Source organism: Hyaena hyaena, unplaced genomic scaffold (genome assembly GCF_003009895.1).
Source record: "Hyaena hyaena isolate Hyena2069 unplaced genomic scaffold, ASM300989v1 scaffold_287, whole genome shotgun sequence".
NCBI classification, from domain to species: domain Eukaryota; kingdom Metazoa; phylum Chordata; class Mammalia; order Carnivora; family Hyaenidae; genus Hyaena; species Hyaena hyaena.
In genome coordinates, this window is record NW_024080919.1 from 849,107 (window position 1) to 873,440 (window position 24,334).

Below are 24,334 nucleotides of genomic sequence, written 5' to 3' on the forward strand. Positions count from 1 at the left end.
TTGCTCTCTCTCTCTCAAAAATAAATAAAGGCTAAAAAAATAAAAAATATTTTAAGTTTTAGGGGTGCCTGGGCAGCTAATCCAGTTAAGCATCCAACTCTTGACTTCAGCTTGGGTCTTGACCTCAGGGTTGTGAGTTAAAGCCCCATGTTGGTCTCCACACTGGGCATGGAGCCTACTTAAAAAAATTGGGGGGGAGGGGTGCCTGGGTGGTTCAGTGGGTTAAGTGTCCAACTTCAGCCTAGTTCATGATCTCATAGTTTGTGGGTTTGAGCCCCGCATCAGGATCTGTGCTGATAGTTCAGAGCCTGGAGCCTGCTTTGGCTTCTGTCTCCCCCTCTCTCCCTGCCCTCCTCCATTCATGCTCTGTCTCTCTCTGTCTCTTAAAAAATGAATAAGTGTTAAAAACATTTAAAAAATGTTTTTAAGTTTTACAGTGCTTTTCTAGATTTGTTCCCCACTGGCTATTTTGTATTCATCAGAATCATTTAATTTTCCTATGATTTTGCAGTATTTCTATCAATAATATGATTTTGCGATGGTAGATCAACAGCCTTATATGAGATATACTGTACAAGATATACTGTACATGTATATGATCCTATTCAAACTGACAACCTAGAGTCCAGGTCTTTGTTAAGCAGAGAAGACCTGGGCTGTGTGTAACATCCCCATCACCACATGGAACACAGAACAGAGTGGCAAAGCACAGAAGCTCACTATTCCTGGGGAGAAAAAGGTGGAGAATTCCAGTCTCCCAAATTGGCATCAATCTTAAGTGCAGTGTAAGTATTTTTTTAATAGTGCATTTATCATTTATTATTTATCCTGTTTATCTTTTATTTTTATGTTTTTTTATATTTTTTTTCTTTCATCTTTTATTGTGTAAGCATTTTTCTAAAATATTTTTTAAGCCAGGTTCTACATGCAATGCTTGGCAAAAATTTTCAGTAATGAGTGGTGAATATATCTTAAAAGATTATTAAGATCTTTTAGTTGTTAATTATCATAACTGCCAAGATTCATTTCAATTATTGTCGTTACTTTTAAAGTCTTATTCTATTATGCTTTTAACTCTGGACATAAAAATGAAAGTTTGATAACAGGACAAAAATGCTTACCTCCAAATGATCCCAAATGAAGTTTTTCTAAATGACATTAAGACCAAGCTATTTCACCTAAATTGATTATTCTTAGACTACATTAATAATGTATAACCAGGATAAATGTGTAATCAAAATAAATACTTTCATTAATATTAATTATTCATTCCAATGATAAATGTCTAAATAACCAAACCCTTATTTTTTTTTAAAGATTGAACTCAATGTTACCTCCTCTGTGTAGTTTTTCCTGAACCTATTCCCATCAAGCTAGTCTATTTAGAAATATTTATGATATCATATGTGCCCTAGGCCTTCAGAAAACATGTTCTAGGCACTAAGGATACCATGATCAAGACAGACAGGGTCTTTACCCTCAAAGAGCTTACATAAAATGATACAGTGGAGGGAACAGTCAGAAAATAAATAAGCAGAGAAGATTGTGAAAAGGGCAGTGAAGGAATTAAATAGGATGACATAATGGAAAAGGTGTCAGTGGATATTTTAAATCAGGTAATCAAAAAAAAGTCCTTTAAGGAAATGACATTTATGCTGAGATCTGAAGAATGATAAAGAAGAAATCTATGCAAAGAGCCAAAGAAAGAACATGCCAACCATGGAATAGCAGATGTAAAGATTCTGAGTATCCTAGAAATAGAAATAGAAATAGAAATAGAAATAGAAATCCACTGGAATTGGCAATAGTGAGATTATTTCTGGTAAATATGTTTTTTACCTATTTTGGTAATGGAGTGCTTTAACAGGGCTTTGCACTTTCTTCTTCTTCTTTTTTTTTTTTTTAATATTTTTATTTATTTCTAGGAGAGAGAGAGAGACAGTGTGAGCAGGGGAGGGTCAGAGAGAGAGGGAGTCACAGACTGAAACAGGCTCCAGGCTCTGAGCTGGCAGTCAGCACAGAGCCCGACGCGGGGCTCGAACCCACGAACCGCGAGATCATGACCCAAGCGAAAGTCGGACGCTTAACCGACTAAGCCACCCAGGCACCCCTGCACTTTTTTCTTCTAAGTGAAACCACATGAACCTCCTAGAAACTTTTTTCCATGTTATGGCTTCATAAAATTCTGGCTTTTCATGAAATACTTCTCCATACCTGCAATTTCAATATATAAACTAAATGATAAGAGAAGAGAAAATTAGAAGACTACCTGGATAGACTACCTTAAAAATAAAGTTACAGGGGACAGGTTTAATTTGTGAAGAAGGTGAACCAGAGGGACTGTGGTTCAAGTCACAGCAGAAGGTAATGCTGAAAATGAAGATTCAGTGAAAGACTGAACGAATACAGAAATGTTAGATGGCATATACTTTCTTCCTTCTTATACACACAAACCAGGCTTTACTCCCAAAACCCTTCCTAAATGGCTTAAAAACCTTGGGCAAGAGATTGGGAGATTCTTCTCTAAGGAAACTGACAAACCAAAAAGAAAACATCTCCCTATTCTGACATTTAAAGGTCCCTCAGGGAACATGCCAGCAGCATGCCAACTGCCCTACACTACAGTGAGACCAATTAATTAGTCAACAAGCCTGTCTCAATTGCTTTCATGAATGAAAAAGTAGCTCAGGATCACTGATTTGAAAAAGGCTTCTAAAATCAGAGAAGCACACCTGAGTGGCTCAGTTAAGCACCCGACTCTTGATTTTGGTTCAGGTCATCTCCTGGTTCATGAGTTCAAGCCCCATGTCAGGCTCTGCACTGACACACAGAGCCTACTTAGGATTCTCTCTCTCTCCCTCTCTATCCCTCCCACCACTCACACATGCACTCTCTCTCTCAAAATAAATAAACTTTAAAAAATTAAAAAAATAAAAGAGAAAGACAAATAAAAGTTTCTGGAGAAATAATATGGAAACAAAAAAAAATCCCACTCTAATTTAAATTTCTTAAGAGAAATAAAAAAGGATTCTCAAACCTTGAAACAAAAACAGGATTTTTTGAAAAAAAAAAAAAGGAAATTAAATGAATGAGAGGACTTCAAAATTTAGAATAAGATAGAAGAAATTAAATGTTCAATACAAAGATTAAATGATAAAATTGGATAAGTCTCCAAGAAAGAACAAAAGAGAAAGAATGGAAAATAAGCAAGTAAAAAAGAAATGTAGAGAATTAAATTCAGGAGATCCAAATGTGACTAATAAGAGTATAAGAATCAGAAAATTTTTAAAAATGGAAATAAAATTATATTTTAAAATGACATAGGGCCACATGGGTGGTTCAATCAGTTAAATGTTGGACTCTTGATCTCAGCTCAAGTCATAATCTCCCAGTTTGTGAGTTCAAGCCCCACGTGGGGCTGTGTACTGAGAGCACAGAGCCTCTTGGAGTTCTCTCTCCCTCTCTCTCTGCCCCTATCCCACTCATGCTCTCTCTCTCTCTCTCTCTCAAAATAAATAAATAAAAACTTCTTTAAGAATTTTAAATAACATAATGGGCCACAATGTATTAACCAAAACAAGAATCATTATCGCGTGTACACACACACACACACACACAGAAGCCAAACAAATATGTGAAACAGCTTTTTCAGACGCTAAACTATAAGCGACACAGGGCTGTGGACTCTTAAGAGATGGAAAACAAACAAGGTGAGCTCTCTAATATACCAGCCTTCTGCCTAAAGGTACTTTCCAGACCCCAGAGCAGGGAGGGGAATAGCAAATAAGCCCGATGAAAATGTAAATCATAACTGGAGAAAAGTCACTCAAGAAAAACATCTAGAAATGACATGGAGGACTGAATTAGAAGACTTCTAAAAAGTTATTATAAATATGCTCTAGAATTTAAAGGAAGAAGGAACACAAACAGAAGGGAAATGGACGATGCAAAGAAAAAAAAGCTTTGGAACTGAAATATGTATCTAAAATGAAAAATTAATTGGATGGTATTAAAAGTAGATTAGTCATTATAGAAGAATTTATCAGTGAACTTAAAGCTGTCATTAAAACTACTGAAATTGAGGTACAGAAAGTAAAAAACACTAAAAAATGAGCAGAGCCTCACTGGCTTATGAGATACAAGCAGTCACACATGTATGAAAACGGAGTCCTAGGAATAGGGGCCGTGCTAGGGACTAAATGATTGTGTCCCTTCAAAACTCATAAATTGAAACCTAATCCCCAGTGTGATAGTATTTGAAGGTGAGGCCTTTGGGAAATAATTAGGTCTTGAGGCTGGAGTCCTCATGAATGAGATTATTGTATTTATAAGAAGAGAAAAGAGACTACAGATTTCTCACTTAGCCATGTGAGCACACAGTGAGAAGACTGGCATCTAAACAACCAGGGAGATGCTCTCACCAAATCACAGTATCTGCCAACACTGAAAAAAAAAGTTTTTTAACGCTTATTCATTTTTCTGAGAGAAACAGAGTGCAAAACAGGGGTGGGACAGAGAGAGAGGGAGACACAGAATCTTAAGCAAGCTCCAGACTCTGAGCTGCCAGCACACAGCCCCATGCAGGGCTTGAACTCACCACGTATGAGATCATGAGCTGAGCTGAAGTGGGACGCTTAACCAGCTGAGCCACCCAGGCGCCCCTACACTTTGATCTTGGACTTCCCAGCCTCCAGAATTGTGAGAAATCAATGCTTGTTGTTTAAGCCATCCAGTTTGACGAGCTGCCCAAACCGAGACAGAACGAGAAAATGTCTTTGAAGAAATAGTGGCCTCAAGGTACCCAGCGTAGTCAAAACCTTGAAAAAAAAAAGTGAAGGATTCATACTTTCATATTTCAAAACTTACTACAAAACTATAGTAACTAAGATAGTGTGGCATTGTCATGAATGGGAAACTGGGAACCCAGAAATAAACTTTCACATTTATGTTAATTGATTTTTGACAAGGACACCAATAAGGAAAGTAGTTTTTTAAAACAAATGGTGCTGAGATATTTGGATAGCTGCATATAAAAGAATCAAGTTTAAAACTATAAAACTTGTACAGGAAAACACAGGGATAAATCTTTATGACCTTGTATTAAATTTTTTATGTTCATTTTTGAGAGACAGAGAGACAGAATGTGAGTGGGGGAGGGGCAAAGAGAGGGAGACACAGAATCTGAAGCAGACTCCATGCTCAGAGCTGTCAGCACAGAGCCCAACGCGGGGCTCAAACCCACAAACTGTGAGATTATAACCCTAGCCAAAGTCAGACATTTAACCTACTGAGCCACCCAGGCACCTCATTTATGACCTTGTAATGGACAAAACCTTCTAAGATACAATTCCAAAAACATAAGCAAAAAATTAATAAGTTAGACTTCAGTGAAACTAAAAACTGTTGTGCTTCAAAGAAGACCATTAAGAAAGTGAAAAAGACAAGATAACAGACTGGAAAAAATATTTGCAAGTCCTATATTTGATAATAGACTTGTGTACAGAATATATGTATTAAAAAAACTCTTGCAACTCAATAACAAAAAGACAATCCAATTTATAAGTGGGCAGAGGACTTGAATAGACATTCTACAAAGAAGATATGCAAGTGGATAATATGCACATGAAAAGATACTCAAAATCATTAGTCATTAGGGAAATATAAATCAAAACCACAGTTACATACCAGTTCACACCTGAGACAGCTATAATTAAAAACACAGATAATAACAAGTGTTGGCAATAATGTAGAGAAGTTAGAACCCTCATACTTTCTGAGGAAAATGTAAAATAGTGCAGCTGCTTTAATAACAGGCAGTTCTTCAAAATGTTAAACATAATATAACCACATGACACAAAACCCATTCATCACTATACACCAAGAGAAATGAAAACATACATCCACAAAAAAACTTGTACATGAATGTTCAACATTATTCATAATAGCTGAAAAGCAGAAACAATTCAAATGTCCATCAACCAATGGATGTATGTGTATGTATATGTATGTATATACACATGGAAAATTTTTTGGCAATAAAAAATGAATACTGATTTATACTACATGTATAACCTTTGAAAACATTGCACACAGCGGAAGACGCCAGTCACAAAAGACCATATATTGTAAGATTCCATTTCTATGATATGTCCAGAATAGGTAAATTGACAGATACCGATATATTATTGATTGCTTAGGGCTAAGGGGTTGGGGAAATATAGGTACAATATTAATGGCTACAGGATTTCTTTTGGGATAATAAAAAATATTCTAAAATTGTACTGATGATTACACAACTCTGTAAATATACTAAAAATCATTTAATTGTATACTTTAATTTTTAAAGTTTATTTACTTATTTTTGAGAGAGAGGAAGAGAGAGCGAAAGTGCACAAACAGAGGAGGGGCAGAGAATCCCAAGCAGCCTCTGTGCTGATGATTAAGCACCCTTAATTATATACTTTAAATGTGTGAATGTATGGTATGTGAATTGTGTCAATAAGGCTGTTGAAAAACAAAAAGCAGGTGTGCCTGGATGACTCAGTAGGTTAAATGTCAGACTCTTGATTTTTGGCTCAGGTCATGATCTCACAGTTCATGAGTTTGAGCCCCACATCAGGCTCTGGATTGACAGTGCAGAGTCTGCTTGGGATCCTCTCTTTCCCTCTCTCCCTTGCTCTCCTCTGCTCTCTCTCTCAAAATAAATAAATAGGGGCGGCTGGATGGCTCAGTTGGTTGAGTGGCTCACTTCAGCTCAGGTCATGATCTTGTAGGTGTGAGTTTGAGCCCTGCATCAGGCTCTGCACTGACAACTCAGAACCTGGAACCTACTTTGGATTCTGTGTCTCCCCCTCTCTCTGTGTCCCTCCCTGGCTTATATTCTCTCTCTCTCTCAAAAGTAAGTAAATAAACATTAAAAAATTTTTAATAAACTTAAAAAATAAAATAAGAAAAACAAAAAAGAAAACAACAAAAATATAAAAGTATAATGGTCCCAAAATTCCAGTATTTGATGAAAATCATAAACCCACAGAAGCTCAGTAAAACCCAAACAAGAAAACCACCAAGAAATTACACCAAGGTATATATATAACCATAATAAAATTGCCGAAACAATGATAATAAGTATATCTTTGGAGCAACTAGAAAAAAAGACATACTGTATAGAGAAAGATGAGAATTATCATAGACTTTTTGTCAAAAATATTGCAACAGATAGAAACCTTTACACAAATGGAAAAAATGTTAAAAGTAGTAAACACAGGGTAAATACTTTTCAGATTTTCTTAATTACTCTGAAAGATAATCAGTTTTTTTTTTAAACAAAAATAACCACAGACCATGAGGTTAATGACACGTAAAACTAAAATGTACAATAACAATAGCACAAATGGCAGGGAGGGTGAAAATGGCAGGATACTAAAGTTACATATGAAGTGATGTAATTATTTAAAGAAATACTGTGCTTATTAAAGATGACTGTTCTAAATCCTAAAGCAACCACGAAAATTAAAAAGATGTTTATAACTAATAAGTCAGTAACAGAAAATGAGATGCAAAATTAGGGGAAAGCCGGAGAAAAGGATAAGGGAATAGATGAGACAAATAAAAGATGGTAGTTTTAAACTCAGTTATATCAGTAATTATATTAAATGTAAATAGTCTGAGCATTCCAATGAAAAGGCAGAGATGGTAAGACTGGATTTTAAAAATCCAATCATGTGCTCTCTATAAGAAACATACTTTAAATATAAAGATACATTAAGGTTAAAAGTAAAATCATAGGGAAATATATACAATAAAAACAAATAATAAAGCTGGAGTAGCTATATTTTTTTAAATATTTTTATTTATTTCTATGAGAGAGAGAGAGAGACAGCGTGAGCAGGGGAGGGTCAGAGAGAGAGGGAGTGACAGACTCTGAAACAGGCTCCAGGCTCTGAGCTGGCAGTCAGCACAGAGCCCGACGCGGGGCCCGAACCCACGAACCGCAAGATCATGACCTAAGCGAAAGTCGGACGCTTAACCGACTAAGCCACCCAGGCGCCCCTGGAGTAGCTATATTAATATAAGATAAAACTGACTTCAGGAGTGCCTGGGTGGCTCAGTTGGTTGAGTGGCCAACTTCGGCTCAGGTCATGATCTCGCAGTTTGTGGGTTCAAGCCCTGCATCAGGCTCTGTGTTGACAGCTCAGAGCCTGGAGCCTGCTTTGGATTCTGTGTCTCCCCCTCTCTCTTCCCCTTTACTGCTCATGTCTGTCTCTCTGTCTCTCAAAAATAAATAAATGTTAAAAAGAAGGAAATAAAAATATCTTTACTTGAATACATATACAATCATAAAAAATCTGGGACGCCTGAGTGGCTCAGTCGATTAAACATCCAACTCTTGATTTTAGCTCAGGTCATGATCTCATGGTCTTCAGATCTAGTCCTGTGTCAGGCTCCACACTGTGCATGTTAATATTATCTTTCTACCTTTGCCCCTCTCCCCTGGTTATGCTCACTCTCTAAAATAAAATGTAAAAAAATTGTTTTAATCATTTAAAAATCTATAAAAAGCTATTAGAACTTATAGCATAAATTTAGCAATGCCACAGGATACAAAAGCAATCTGCAAAAATCAGTTTTTACACACTAGCAATGAACTAGAAAGTGATATTTTTTTTAAGATGCCAAACACAATTCATGTCAAAAAACATAAAATACAGAAGGATAAATTTAAGAAAATAAGTGTAAGGGCTATACAATAAAATACTACAAAATATTGCTGGGAGAAAATAATGAAGACCTAAATAAATGGAAGAGATATCATTTTCATGAATTAGAAGAGTCTATATTCTTAAAGTGTTAATTCTTTCTAAATTAATCTATACATTCAACACAATCCCAATCAAAATCCTTGCAGAAAGAACCTGGGGCACCTGGTGACTCCGCCTGTTAGGCCTCCAACTTTGGCTCAGGTAATGGTCTCATGGTTTGTGAATTCAAGCCCTGCATTGGGCTCTGTGCTTACAACTCAGAGCCTGGATCCCGCTTCAGATTCTGTGTCTCCCTCTCTCTCTGACCCTCCCCTACTCACACGCTGTGTGTGTCTCTCTCTCAAAAATAAACATTAAAAAATAAGAAAAAAATAAAATGTATATGATAAAGCAAAGGACCTAAAATACTGAAACAATACTGGTAAAAAGAATAATGTTGAAGAATAATGTTGAAGAATACATTCTACTTCATTTCATGATAGTGTTACAATAATCAAGACAGTGCATTATTGACATAGGATGGACACAGAGATCAAGATTTATAAAGAAATCTACACTTGTGTTCAACTGATTTTCTTACACAGGCTCTGAGATAATTCAATAAGAAGGATATCTTTTCATCAAATTCTGGTGGAACCACTGGATACCGAAGTAGAAAAGTGAGACTCCACCCTTCATATCAAATACAAAAATTTACTCAAAATGGTATCCAAATTTAACTACTAAGACATAAAACCTCTAGATAAAAAACACAGAGGGGACAAGAGTTCTTTAAAGAACTCAGACACAAAAACCAAAGACCCATAAAAAACTGTTACATCGCGGGCGCCTGGGTGGCTTAGTCGGTTAAGCGTCCGACTTTCGCTTAGGTCATGATCTTGCGGTTCGTGGGTTCGAGCCCCGCGTAGGGCTCTGTGCTGACTGCCAGCTCAGAGCCTGGAGCCTGTTTCAGAGTCTGTCACTCCCTCTCTCTCTGACCCTCCCCTGCTCACGCTGTCTCTCTCTCTCTCTCCAAGAAATAAATAAAACATTTTAAAAAAAACTTACATTGGACGTCATCAAAATTTAAAACTTGTTCTTTAAATGACATTTAATGAAATGGTAAACCACAGGTAGAGAGAAAATATTAGCTACCTTATATGTAATAAACTATTTTTATCCAGAATATATAAAGAACTTTTGCAACCCTATGGTAGGAAGACAAGCAATACAAATGTCCAAAGTTGGATGTTTAAGACTGAGCCCCACAGGCACCCCTTGATGATTTCTTACAAAGTTAAATATCCACTTACCATATGACTCAGCAACCCCGTTCTTGGGTATTTACTCAAGTCATATAAAAAACTTATGTTCACACAACTATCCGTATGCAATTCTTTACAGTAACTTTATTTGTAATTTTAGAAACAACCAAGTTTCCCTCAAATGGGCAATGGTAAACAAATCTTATTCCATGCAGAAGAATACTACCCAACAATAAAAATGAAAGAGCTACTGATGCACACAACATGGACAAATTAAAAAACATTATACTGAGAGAAATAAGGTAGACAAAAGAGTACATACTGTATGACTCCATTTATATGAAACTTCATTTATATGAAACTACATATAAATGTCTATAGTACCAAATGTATCAATAGTTGCTGAATGGGAATGGGAAGAAGTTGACTGGAAAGGGCCATGAGTGAGTGAGTCTTCTGGAATAATGAAAACGTTCTGTCTTGATTATAGTGCTTATTACATGGATGTATATGATTTAGTTTTTTGTTGTTTTTATTTTTTTTTATGTTTATTTTTGAGAGAGAGAGAGCGTGTGTGAGTAGGGGAGGGGCAGAGAGAGACACACACACAGAGAAAAGCAGGCTCCAAGCTCTGAGCTGTCAACACAGAGCCCGATGTGGGTCTTGAACTCGTGAACTGCGAGATTGTAACCTGAGCCCAAGTTGACGCTCAACTGACGGAGCCGCCCAGGTGCCCTATGACTTAGTTTTTTAAACGGATGCGTACTGTATATAAGTTACATCTCAATAGTTAATTTTTAACTAATATTAGAAAAACTTTGAAAACCAAAGGACATGAATTTCTAGACTGAAATTGTCTCCCCAATGCCAACACAGATAGAAACTGACCCATACCCAGGTCCAACATTAAAAGTTTTTAGGACACCAGGAGTAAAGAATTCCTAAAGAATTTGACAGAGGTGAAAAAAAAGATCATAATACAAAAAATAAAAATGGAATCAGAATTATCAGACTTTCTATCTGGAAGACAGTAGAATAATGTCTCCAAAATTTTGAGATAAGAATATTCAAAATCTGGAATTATATACTCCATCAATTTTTCAATCAATTATAAGGTATAAAATATATTTGAACATGCAAGCTCTCAAAAAAATGTATATCCCACATGTTCTTTCTCAGGCAACTCTTGAAAAATGAGTTCCATCTAACCAGGACAGAAAACTAGGAAAAGGGGCGCCTGGGTGGCTTAGTCGGTTAAACGTCCGACTTTTGCTTAGGTCATGATCTCGCGGTTCGTGGGTTCGAGCCCCACGTCGGGCTCTGTGCTGACTGTCAGCTCAGAGCCTGGAGCCTGTTTCAGTCTATGACTCCCTCTCTCTCTGACCCTCCCCTGCTCACGCTGTCTCTCTCTCTCTCTCTCTCCTAGAAATAAATAAAAAAACATTAAAAAAAATTTAAAAAAAAAAAAAACTAGGAAAAGGGAAGACACAGGATGTAGGAAACAGGAGAAAGGCTAAAGAAATTCCCAGAATGAATATGAAGGACTCTGAAGGGGAGTCTTAGGAAAGCATCTCCCAGCCCAGGTTACAGCAGGCTGAACTGGTGATAAATACATAGAAAAATAAGCAGATAATCAACCAAATTTTAACTGTAGAGAAAATAAAAAGCAATCATAGTGCATTATGTGATTTAGCTTTGAACAATATTTAAGTGAGCTTAATTATATAGCCAATAAATACTAACTGCATTAACAATTTTAGTATGACTCTATTGACAGGATTGGGGAAGGGAAGTTTATAAGGGTTGGAGTGGTACTTATGAGAATTATATCATCTTCTTCCAAAGCAGGAATTCAGTAGATAAATATATAAGATTTTAAAATAAATAAATAGCAGCTGTTATTTATTAAAATGTGGAGATAAGTATGTGTGGAGACAGCTGTTGAAATTGAAAGATGTTTTGTTACAAGCCCTCAAGTATGCTTTAAGTTTTGTTACAACCTCTATCTATGCTCTTATTTTTTAAACAGTGTGGACTGCATTGCTTTAGTTTTAAAAAATCAAATTTGAAAAATTGGTAAGGAACACCTGGTTATAGAATTCTGTTACATACCACCATATTCCCCTTTACACTGAGAGCCTTTAAGAGCAAGAATTTTTATTGCTTTCAGAATTCCCTAGAGTTCAGCCCAGTGAGTGCTTGGCACATAACAGGCACCTACTGTATGTTTACAGAATGAATGAAGAAAGGAACAATAAAAAAATATTCAACCACCTGAGGAAGGAATGTAAACCATTCAGCAAGTACCTGAGGCTGGGTTATGCCAAAAATTGCATTTTTGTCCCATAGAGAGAAGATACACAGGGAGTTAAGGATTAAATTTCAAGTTCTTTTATTTCCAGCAAGGAGACAAGTGATTTAAAATGCTCGCACAGCTTCTTGGAAGGGGAATACAGACTTGCCTAGCATTCATTTGAAATGTGCTCTCATGGTCCATTTCAAATCATCTTCCAATGACTTAGTAAAAGGACATGTTGAAGTTTAGCAACAAAACATTAACTTGTTTCTTGATATGTATTACTGGGGTCAGTGTCTCCACTTTTTTTTGGCTTTTATTTTTCCATTCTTTATGCTCACTGATTGAAGCTGCCCCAAAGCTTCTGACATCAAACCCTGTGCCACGGGAGAGAAAGCTCAATGTGCCATACATAAGGTCACTGACATCCATCCTAAAAGTCTTCAACAACAGACAGCTTTGTGCCATGGGGAAAAAGAAGTGGACATCATTAGAGGCTCCTAACAAAACCCTATAATTACCCGAGGTTTTTAGCAACTTAAAGCAGCTGCTTTTATAAAGACATCCATAGCTTCCTCGCATACACCTACAGAAAATGCATGAAAAAAGAAAATAAAAAGGGAAAATAATGGCTCCTTAGATAGTTAAATAACTTGGAATCTTCCAATCAAGATTTTGGTTTGAGCAGTGGGAAAGATATTTGGGAAAAATTAAAGGAACACATGTAACAACAATAACAAAAAATACTATCAGGGCAACTAAAAATCCTGGAGCTCCATGGAAGGAATAAGGAAAGGAAAAAAGAAAAGAGAATTGTATTACCAGTAAATATAGACATTCCCAAATGATGCCCATGCCACAGCCTACTGAGGGTACCAGAGCCACTAGAGGTACCAGGCACCTGTTAAGAAGCTTCCTGTTATTCGGGATTCCATTCCCTCCCTTCACACCTCGCACAGACTCACAGCCGCCAAAGACTCCTCCTCCCAAGACCCTCCAACCCTGCCCTCATTTCTCCTATTCCCGTGTCCAAAGCTGGTCCAGGTCAGAGATTCGGGGCAAGGGAGTGGGGAGGTGAGGGTGGAAGAGGAGTAGAGGAAGAAATAGAAGAACAGAAAATAAATCCTGTCTTTGCTCATTCCATTCTCACAGCCCCTCCAATCAGCAAATTTTTCAAAGAAATTTTAAAATTTCTCCTTTATAATTCTTGTCCTCCTTCTAATCCCAGATGCACTGATTCATTGCATGCATTCATTCATTACTTCTTATACATTCACTCAAAACACCCACCGTCTGGCAGTGCCTCCTAGCCTATGGGGGAGACAACAGTGAACAAAAAACAGATAGAGTCCCTGGCCTTGAAGAGCTCTCTCCTCATTGAAGGGAAGAGAAACATTAAGCATGTAATTACCCCAAAACAAATGTAAAATTGCACCTGTGGCAAATAATACAAAGAAAAAGTAGGTGATTCTGAGGGCTTCCAAAAGGAGAATTTGCCTTAGTTAGGGAGCTCAGTGAAGGCTTCCCTTAGGAAGGAATTGCTAAACTGCATCCTGAGAGAACAGAAAGGATTATCAGGTAGAGAATAGCCTGTGCAAAGGCCCCACAGCAGGTGAGAGCATGGCAAAGATGCGAACAGTAAACAGATGATGTGAAGATGCAGTATAATACAAATAGAGGCTGATGGGTAGACGGGCTACATAGATCATGACAGTTTTGTCTTTAACCTAAGAACAATGGGGAATCATCGAAGGTGTTTAAGCAAAGAGTAAAATAGTTACAGCTTAGTATTTTGAAAAGACTAGCGTAGCTACAGTGGAGAACAGATTGGAAGAAGCTAGACATGTTAGGAAATGAGAGATGGTAGAAACTTAGAGTTGCTGTGGAAATAAAGTGAGGAGACACTCTGGAGAGCTTTTTGGGAAATCAAGTGTACAGAACTTGGTGGTGAGTTGGATATATGGAGCATTTGAAGAAGGAGTGGTCAAGAAAGATTCTCTGGGTTCTGCCTTGCATAACAGAAAAAGAGTCACATTCAACGGAGTGGGAGAAGATCATGAGTATTGGTCTTGAAAAGTTTGAGGTGGCTTTGTAGTGTTCCAGAGAAAATATTAAATGGACAATTGGATATATAAAGCCAGAACTCAATAGACAGAAGGATGTGGGTGACTTCAGCATATTGGTTACGTGGTCACTTAAGCTGACATCATGAACGAGACTGCCTAGATATGGAAGGAGAGAGTGTATAATGAAAATGCTCAATGTAGTTTCCCACAAAATCTGGTTCTTCCTGTCATGTACAGATGATTTTTCCTTCCTCGGTGTAACAGATGTTTTACTATTTTCATCAGCGTGGCTATTCTTTTTCTGTAAAGGGTCTGCACATAAATGGAGTCCATGGTGGGTTACAGACAACTGTTTTTCTAGCCATGATTTTACAGTCTGCTGTGCTCCAGGGAAGGAAACAAATAATGTTTGAAAGGAATAAATGCAGATTATAGAAAAGGAAGCAAGCGAATTGATTCCTGAAGGTCTGCCACAGAGACACCTATCTACTCCTGTTCCCCAAAAGAAACTGTATGCTCAGAAAACATGGTGATGCACCTGGAGAGGTTTTATAGCCACTGTCACTACACAGATTATCTTTGGGCTTCTTCTCAATTAAATAGGTTCTTTCTATGGGCTGACTCAGGCAACAGTCCACCAGGTATAGCTCTGTTTTTTTTGTTTGTTTTTTTTTTTATGAGATGTGTTGTTCTCCAGTCTCAAAGGCAACTTTTCGAAAACACCTTGTTTACACATGGGGGATTTCTATGGTCAGAAGTTTGTGGGACACCTGGGTGGCTCAGTCAGTTAAACGTCGACTCTTGATTTTGCCTTAGGTCATGATCTCACCGGTTTGTGAGATTGAGCCCCACGGTCAGGCTCTGTGCTGACAGTGTGGAGCCTGCTTGGGATTCCCTCTCCCTCTTTGCCTCTCCCCTGCTCATGTTCTCTCTCTCAAGATAAATAAATATGAAAAAAGTTTTTTAAATGTTTGTTACTTGTAGAGTGAGAGATTCATGCAGGATCTGGGAGCCTGCAAAGATGTAGAATCACAAAGTCATTAGAGAGCAGTCAATAAGGTAAGATGCTGCAAAGGAGTGAAATTTAGGAAGTCCAAGATTGGCAAGGTTTGGCTTAGTGATAAGGTTAGCAGTGCCTATTCAGAAGCACCAGGCTGCAGGAATGCTCAGTGATTGAACAAGCACAGCCAGTGGCCTAGACCAAATAAGGTCCGAGGATCAGCAGCATCAGCATCAGGAATGCAAAATCTCAGCTTCTTCCCCAGACCACACATATCAGAATCTGCATTTAATGAATGGGATCCCTAGGTGATTCTTTTTTTATGTTTATTTATTTATTTTGAGAAAGGGAGAGAAATTTTGTGTGCATGAGCAGGGGAGGAGCAGAGAGAGAGGGAGGGACAGAAGGGGCTCAATCTCTCGACCACAAAATCATGACCTGAGCAGATATCAAGGGTCAAAGACGCTTAAATGACTGAGCCATCCAAGTGCTCTGAGATCCTTAGATGGTTTTTAAGCACATCATCTTAAACAGTTTGAGAAACACTGCTGTCTACTACTATATCAGGAGGTGTAGGGATGGTAGGTTAGAGACAGGATAAAAGCCATTAAGAGAGGGAGAGACTGGAAATGTAAATGCAAAACAAAGAAGATTGCAGAAAGAGAAGGCCTGTGGAAAAGCAAAAAGATCAAGAGAACTGATTAATTTGAAAAAAAGAGGTGGGACTCTTCCTTTGTTGAAAAAATAGGAAAGAGGATGAAGAAGTGTGAGACCAAAGGCAGAAAACTGAGAAACCTCCATGGGCAATGACCCAGTTCTCTCCAGTAAAATTGATCGCAAAGTTAAACACCGAGGACAAAGAGGTCTTAAGCCAAACAATACTCCATAATTTAAATTCACAGATCTCTAGTTTAACATTTACTTTTGGTTAACATTTCTTTGCTTTTCCTTTAACTCCTTTAAATAAGTATGCTTCAGTGGATTAAAATTTTAAATACTTCACTGGCCATTTACAACAAAACTTCCATTTCTACAAGTAGCTTGATAAGCCATGAACTTCATTAGGGCCAACATTATATACCTTGATGACATATTAAGTCAAATAAATATCATGGTTGCAAAAATGGATAAAAACTTGAAAGAACAATAACATTAAAAAAATCTTTACCTATGGTTTTTATGTCTGTGAAGTTTGCTAAATCAATAAAATGATCTGAAAAGTTCATCTCACAGTCAGATATATTAGTGATTTACTTCATTGGTTTTCTGATGACCATTTATCATGAGGTTAAAGCATCTTCAGAATGAATAGTGGAAATAAAAAATTTGATGTGCTTGCCTCTTAGATAAACTAAATATCTGATTTATAAGACACAAACGAACAAACCACTATGGCCTGTCATGTTTTTCCAGTTTCTAATTTATTCAACCTCTGCTCAATATTGATCCTGACAAGCAGAGTAACCCAAAGATAAATTTATTCACTCTACAGTTTAGTCAGAAACAAGCCAAAAATTATAGATTTTCCCAGGCAGATGATGACAAGCAGTCAGGGGGATGACAAATGGCTGTCTTTAGATTTAGTTAGGACAGTTAGACCAGACATTTCCAATAAAGATTGCATGCTGGTCAAATACAGGTTCATCAGTGGCCATCATTAATTGTAGAGCAAGCACTGCCAGTTCCTGCAAGCGCCTGCACAGGAGCTTGGGCACCAGCCCTGCATGGAAAATAGAATCAGCTCCTCAGTATTTCACAGCACACCTCTAAGTGATAGCATGACATGATCATTTATCAAACAGAGACTGTCCAGAAGAGTGTCTGCTCCCTTTAGTAACATTGAAGGGCAGGAAAGTGAAAGCATTTTATTAAAGACAGGAAGGCAATGAACTACCAGAGCGTATCCAAAGGGTAATCATATTTCAGCACAGGATTAGTTTAGTCTTAAATAAACATACACTGGAGGGAGTAGGTTGAGAGTCATTTATCAAGTGAGGAACAATTAACAAAACTCTACAGGACTCTCTTTATCTATACAAATTTTAAGTTCTCTTATTGTTATTAGTTAGCTTTTGGGATGATGGGCATCATATTCAACACTACAAAAATGCATTGCACAATTCCTTCCTTAGAGGTTTTTAGACTAAGAGAAATACCGTGAAACTCTCACATAAAATAATCGTGGCTGTATCAAATGCTGTTGAACAAATGTTGTGGAGAGGGCATAATCCAGAGCCCAAGATTGAAGGATGAAGTTACAAATTCTGAAGAGAACTTTATTATAAGAAGTCAACTACTAGACAGTCAGAGGTACAACATGTTTTGCTCTTTATTGACCAAAATTAAGAGAAAGGTTATTAGCTAAAAGGTGGTAGGGCAGACAAAAAGAAAATTAATATATTTATTACTTCCCTTCTTTGTTCCAGACACTTTATATGCCACAGCAACTAATCCTAACTATTCGCACTGTATAAATGAGGACACGGATTTGGCTAAGGTTATACAGTAAGCAGTACTGCCAGGAAGGATGGGGTTGTCTGTATTTTTTTAAATTCCTATATATTTTTCACAAATTATTTATTTCGATACCTCAGAGTCTAGTACAGAACTTAGCCCATGATTCATAAGTATTTTGTTAAATAATGAAGTGGGTAGAATTGGAAAGATTTTTACCATTTTATGTAGAAAAACATTGACCTCAGGAAGACTGAGAGACCCACCATGTGCTCTGCACTAGGTCCTAGTAATTATTCCCCTAAAATACCATTTCTTCATGTAGATAGAGGCACACATCTGGATGTTCCAAATTTGTTACCTCCATTATATCACAGAGTTTTGTGGAGATTTTTTTTTTTCATGTAAGCTCTATGCCCAAAGTAGGGCTTGAGCTCACTACCCCAAGATCAAGAGTCACATACTCCACCAACTGAGCCAGCCAGGTGACCCCTGTGGGGATTTTTAATATGTGGAAAGGAACTCATAGTTTTAAAAAAAAATCTGAAATTTAAAGAATAAAATGCAGCCTTATCAAAAGAAATTTTTCCAGGGCACCTGGGTGGGTCAGTCATTTAAGCATCTGATTTCAGCTCAGGTCATGATCTTGCAGTTCATGGAGTTTGAGCCTCCAGTTTGAGTCTCAAGTCCAGCTCTGTGCTGACAGCTCAGAGCCTGGACCTTGCTTCCGATTCTGTGTCTCCCTCTCCGTCTGTCCCTCCCCCTCCCACTCTCTCTCTCAAAAAATAAATAAAAAACAACAAAAAATTCTAATATAAAAAATTAAAAGTTAACTGATATGAAAGAAATACTGATGATTATGAAATACTTGTGTCTTGTTTTTTCTTTTCTAATTATAGGATTTGGAATTTTTACTGAACAAGCTGATGAAGCTGTGGAAAATGGATCTAAATGGAAATCCTGTTTGTCTCAAACCCAAATACAGAGACAGACTGATATTGGTGTCCAAATCACTGGGTACACATTTATATTATATTAATATAATTTTCTTAGAGAAAGAGACCTGGTTAATTTTTAGTTACTTTAACAGGAAACTTGAGAAATACAAATATAACATCTAAATCTATAAAAATAGTCAACTTAAAATTCAATAAATTAAATAAAAGTGAAAGTTAAAACAGAAATAAAAGATGAAAAAATATCTTCTGTTCAGAAATAATTGAGGCAACATATGCCCTTTCTTTAAAAATGGTTAGTCATAAATGTGTAGAACTTGCTGACCTTTTGCCAAATTCTTACAGGCACAGATCCTCTGAAGATCCCAAGAGAGTCTTTAGCTCTTGGATCTGTATATAAAAATAATCAAAATTTTAATTGCTTGACAATTATTAAGAAGGTACAGGGGTTCACTTCATTTGAAAGGAAAGCAAGGTAGGGAGTCCCTTTATGAGATCCTCAGAAATAACAACATTCTGACTGGGCAGTATACTGGGGGTAATGGGCCATATCTTCTCAGTAGGGACCAAGGCAGTCATCAGAGAGACCAGGACTGTCTTCTCACAAAGGGTATTTGTGGGAAGGTTTCCTATATATGAACTTTTATGACATGCTATACTTGAGTATAAAAGTAATGTATGGCAAAACCATTTCAAAGCTCATAGCTGTAGTGAACCTTGATTAATCACGATGCTAGTGCAGCAGTTCTCTTAGTGGAGGGAGGGGTTGACAGAGGGTGTATCAGAAAATCCAAGATTTTTCAAAATACATATCCAAGGGTCACACCTTGCCCATCACCCTTGACCCTACCAGTCAAAGGAAGGAAACAGAATACACGGGGAGAACAGTCATGTGTATTTTTTATACGTCATACAAAAGAATCTGCAGGGCACCTTCCCCCAACTCTCCATCTCCTTTCCTCCACACACAATTGTTATTACTCCGCTTTCCTTAGGAAGCAGAGTAAATATAACTAACGTTAGATGATTGAGAACCTTCCAATGTTGGGGCGCCTGGGTGGCTTAGTCGGTTAATCGTCCGACTTTCGCTTAGGCCATGATCTCACGGTTCGTGGGTTCGAGCCCCGCGTCGGGCTCTGTGCTGACTGCCAGCTCGGAGCCTGGAGCCTGTTTCAGAGTCTGTGTCTCCCTCTCTCTCTGACCCTCCCCTGCTCGCGCTGTCTCTCTCTCTCTCTCTCTCTCCCTCTCCCTCTTAGAAATAAATAGAACATTAAAACAATTAAAAAAAAAAAGAACCTTCCAATGTTAATGGAACGATTTCTGGAAACTCTTTTCATGATATGGTACTGTAGGTGATACAATGAAAGATGTGGAGATAAGGCACTGATTTCCAAATAAATAGGACTTAGTCAAACATTTTAAAATAAATATTTTCTAAGACAGATTTTGTGATTATAAAATTCATACACATTTTATATAAAAATATACATTTCTTATAGAAATGCAGATAATATAGAAAAGAAAATGAATACCTTCATAATCCTACCATAAATCTGCTGTTAACACTTTGGTATACATCCTTTCAGTCTCTTCTCTTTGATTCCAGCTTGTCTTTTTTTCACATTTTCTCCTAAATACAAAACCAAATTACAAAAAGTGAATTGAGGACCTGGTTTGATATGTCCCAGTAAGGACTGTGAGGGTGGGGGGGGGCATCTCATGCTTTGTAAGTAACCCAGTCCTCCCCCAAACAGAATGACAAGCCACATATTTCGTTTACGTAGCATGGGTAGAACAAATTTTATGTTAAGAACAACTCATTAAAACAAATCTCATAGGTCTCTGATCTTATATCCATTACCTGGCTTCACCTCCTGAACCACCTCTACATGATCATTTGCTTAAAGATGAAATAAGGCTTACTGAGGTATAGCATCCTAGTAATTTCTCAGCTCTGTCTGGAACACGTAACATGAGGAAAAAGAGATCATGGTAAAGGACTTGGATTTTTCACTCCTTATCTTTATAATGGATGTTTTAAAAACATGTATTGATTTACACATATCACATCCAAAAAGACACTAACAAATTATACAATTATTAATAAAAATAAATCTTAAAAGGTATCAATAAATCCAAGTGGTTGGGAAAACTGAGCATAAAATAATGACCTTTAATGTAAAGTGCTAAGTACTAAGATGCTTGATAATATAACATTTAACCAATTTCTTCCATTATAATTTGAAGAGTACTAATTTCAGCTAAAATAAGTACATGAGACAAAGTACAGAAACAATTATACTACTAAGGTTTGTAGTTCTACTTTATATTTTCAGTTGCACAAGTTTATTTTGTACTTAGGGTCTAACGATATCATGAGTCATATTTAAGTGGCAATGTTAATACTTTTCAGTACTGCAGTCAAGGATACTGTCAGGATACTGTCATAACGATATTATGAGTCATGTTTAAGCAGCAATGTTACTACTTTTAGTGGTACAATCAAGGATATTTTATCAGAATACTGTCATTTGCTCTTTAAGAATATGATTTAAAATCTTTTACTACATTCTTTTCTCATTCTGGAATCCAGTGGAAGACATTACATGGATGATAGGAGAAAATATATATTTAATTTAAAAACTACTATATAGAGGGCACATGGGTAGCTCAGTCAGTTGAGCTTCTGACTCTTGATTTCAGCTCAGGTCATGATCTAACAGTTCACGGGACGGAGCCCTGCATCTGGCTCTCCACTGACAATGAGGAGCCTGCTTAGGATTCTCTCTCTCCCTCTCTCTCTGCCCCTCCCTGTTCATACTCTCTCTCTCTCTCAAAAGAAATAAACATTAAAAAGGCCCAAAATCTACTATATAAAAAGATAGTCTTTTTATCAAGTGAAGGCTACCTGTATTCATGTGATTACATGTAACACAAAATGTCCTATAAGGGCATATATTTTATAATATATGTATTCTATATACACATATAATGGAATACTGTCAGCCATTAAAAATTGTGTTTAAAGAAAGACACGGTAAAATGATCACAATATTAAAAATTAGAATGTAATACTGCATAGAGTTCCAATTTTATATAATATACACACATGCATAGTTACATAAGCAGAAAACAAAAAATGTTGAAAATATACTGTTAGTGGCCTTCAGTGATTATTTCTGGTTGTAGAATATAGGAAATATTGTTTTCTTTTTCCACTTTTGTATTTTCCAAATATCTTACAGCATACAAAAATTTTTTGTGTAATTTAAGATGCTCAATTTTCAAAACTTTTTTAGAGGAACAAAATATAAACATAGTTGAAATCTTCACAGGACCAAGAAGCTCGCTGTGTGGGTTGTTCCTATTATATCTATATCCTAGAATATAATAAGCATTATTAATATATGTGCTTTTAAAATACCATGCTAGGGACACCTGGGTGGCTTAGTCGGTTAAGCGTCCGACTTTCACTTAGGTCATCATCTCGCGGTTCGTGGGTTCGAGCCGTGCGTCGGGCTCTGTGCTGACTGCCAGCTCAGAGCCTGGAGCCTGTTTCAGAGTCTGTGACTCCCTCTCTCTCTGACCCTCCCCTGCTCACGCTGTCTCTCTCTCTCTCTCCTAGAAATAAATAAAACATTAAAAAAAATTTTTAAAAAAATAAATAAAATACCATGCTAAATGTACAAAACTTCTTATTCACTTTAATATAAAATATATATTGTTTTTTACTAAGAATAATAACCATAATATGGAAATGAATAGACAGTATCTAATTTTTGTTGAATATTACAACATTTTTGTTTTTAAAGACAACACTATAATTTACATAAGATCCCAGAAGGGAAACCATACATCAAATTGTTTACAGTGATTATCTTTGCCAGTGATGGAAAGAAGAGGTATGGGTAGTAATTGTAGTCTTTTTATGTTTTTTTCCACTATGTTTCAGTTGTTTATCATCAGCACATATCTTTTTTTGAAATCAGAAAAAAAAATAATTAAAAATAAATAAAAAGGAACAAAAATGTGCAAGTAAGGTATTTTCTTTAAAAAGTTACTTCAACTTATGGTGTAATTTAAGTTCAGAAATATATATATGGATATTACCTATATATTTATATATTGTATTTCTTAACATGTATTTCTAGAATTTCTTGATGGAAAAGAAATTAAAAATATGGAAAGACAATTCCTTATAAATTGGAAAGCATCAAAAGATGCCAAGAAAATCAGCAAGAAAAAGAACAGTAAAAACGAGGATGCAAGTAACTCATACATAAGTAAGCAGATTGTCATTCATTTGTTGACCACTTCTACTAGCAAAGGGAATGTTCTACTCAGCAAAAAAATATACCAAGAAATAAGAAACTTTTGTTTAGATTTTTTGCTTAAGATTTTGGGTTTTTTAAAAACTTATTTACAATTCCTAAGAAATTCTACCTGTAATGTTTACATATGAAAATGGTAGCTACTGTCAACAAAAGCTGTTCATATTGAGTCTGACTGTGTCCGTATGAAAACAGCCATGCGGGTGGAGGAAAATATTAATTTTATATCTGGCAAAAGTACATAGCTTAATTATGTAAATGGTGAAACAACAATCAGCTATGTAAATTGTGAAACCTAAGTCACTAGTATATTTGTTTAGCAGCAGTGCAAAAATCACATTTTCCATCAGGATAAAAAATAAAAATGTAGGACAGCCACATCTGTGGCCTATACTCTGTAGCCTGTCCCTTTCTTATGTACACGGCCCAACACTTGAATGTTTGATTACAATGTGCTTAAGGTAACATACGTTACATTTTCTTTTTTCTTTAATGTTTTATTCTATTTTTGATAGACAGAGTGCAAGTGTGGGAGGGGCAGAGAGAGACGGAGAGAAGAATCCAAAGCAGGCTCCAGGCTCTGAGCCATCAGCACAGAGCCCAGTGCAAGGCTTGAACTCATGAACCGTGAGATCATGGTATGAGCCCAAGTCAGACGCTTAACCACTGAGCCACCGAAGCACCCCAAGTTTACATCCATTACAAAGGACAGATCAGCCTCCCTTGCCTAACTAATGCAACTAAATGTAGCTAAGTGTAACATGTAACAATTATCTCCAACCTACTTGGAAGCACCTCAGAAATCATTCTTCACAGATTCTGTAGTCCACGACATCGGAATAAGCCTCTTCCTCTGTTCCACGATAGTATTTGAATGCTAATAGGCCTCGTTGCTCGGCTAATGGGACGGGATCACAGAAGGGGTTAGGCCAGGGGAATACGGAAGGGGACTGGAAGAGCACAGCGGGGCTCTGTGTGGGCACCGTACCCTAGGGGCTCTGCGGATCCAGAGCGAGGAGGCTGCGGTGAGGGGAAGCAGAGGTAGAAAGGCATGGAGCTCCGATGAGTTTGCTTTATCGCGTCCACTGAATATGAACTATGGGAAATCATTTTGAAGAATAGGACTTTCTGAACTGAGAGTATACTCATGAGTGATGATACTGTGCTGGCAATATGAATTTTTCAAGGTCTGAAACCTATAAAATGAACAGGAAGCATTTCTTCTCCT

The 24,334-nt window shown here is 37.0% G+C and overlaps 1 protein-coding gene across 6 annotated transcripts in view; it reads left to right on the plus strand.

Annotated features, from left to right (window-relative positions):
* PPP1R42 (protein phosphatase 1 regulatory subunit 42) overlaps positions 1–24,334 on the plus strand; it is a 49,536-nt gene that overhangs the window by 13,066 nt on the left and 12,136 nt on the right. For 5 of the 6 annotated variants that reach the window (XM_039246997.1, XM_039247000.1, XM_039246999.1 and 2 more), the window contains exons 6-7: positions 18,719–18,836; positions 22,927–23,058. In XM_039246997.1, coding sequence (XP_039102928.1) covers positions 18,719–18,836; positions 22,927–23,058 — 250 coding nt within the window. Of the gene's footprint in view, positions 1–18,718; positions 18,837–22,926; positions 23,059–24,334 lie in introns of those variants that run through there. The other variant, XM_039247002.1, reaches the window with a different exon arrangement.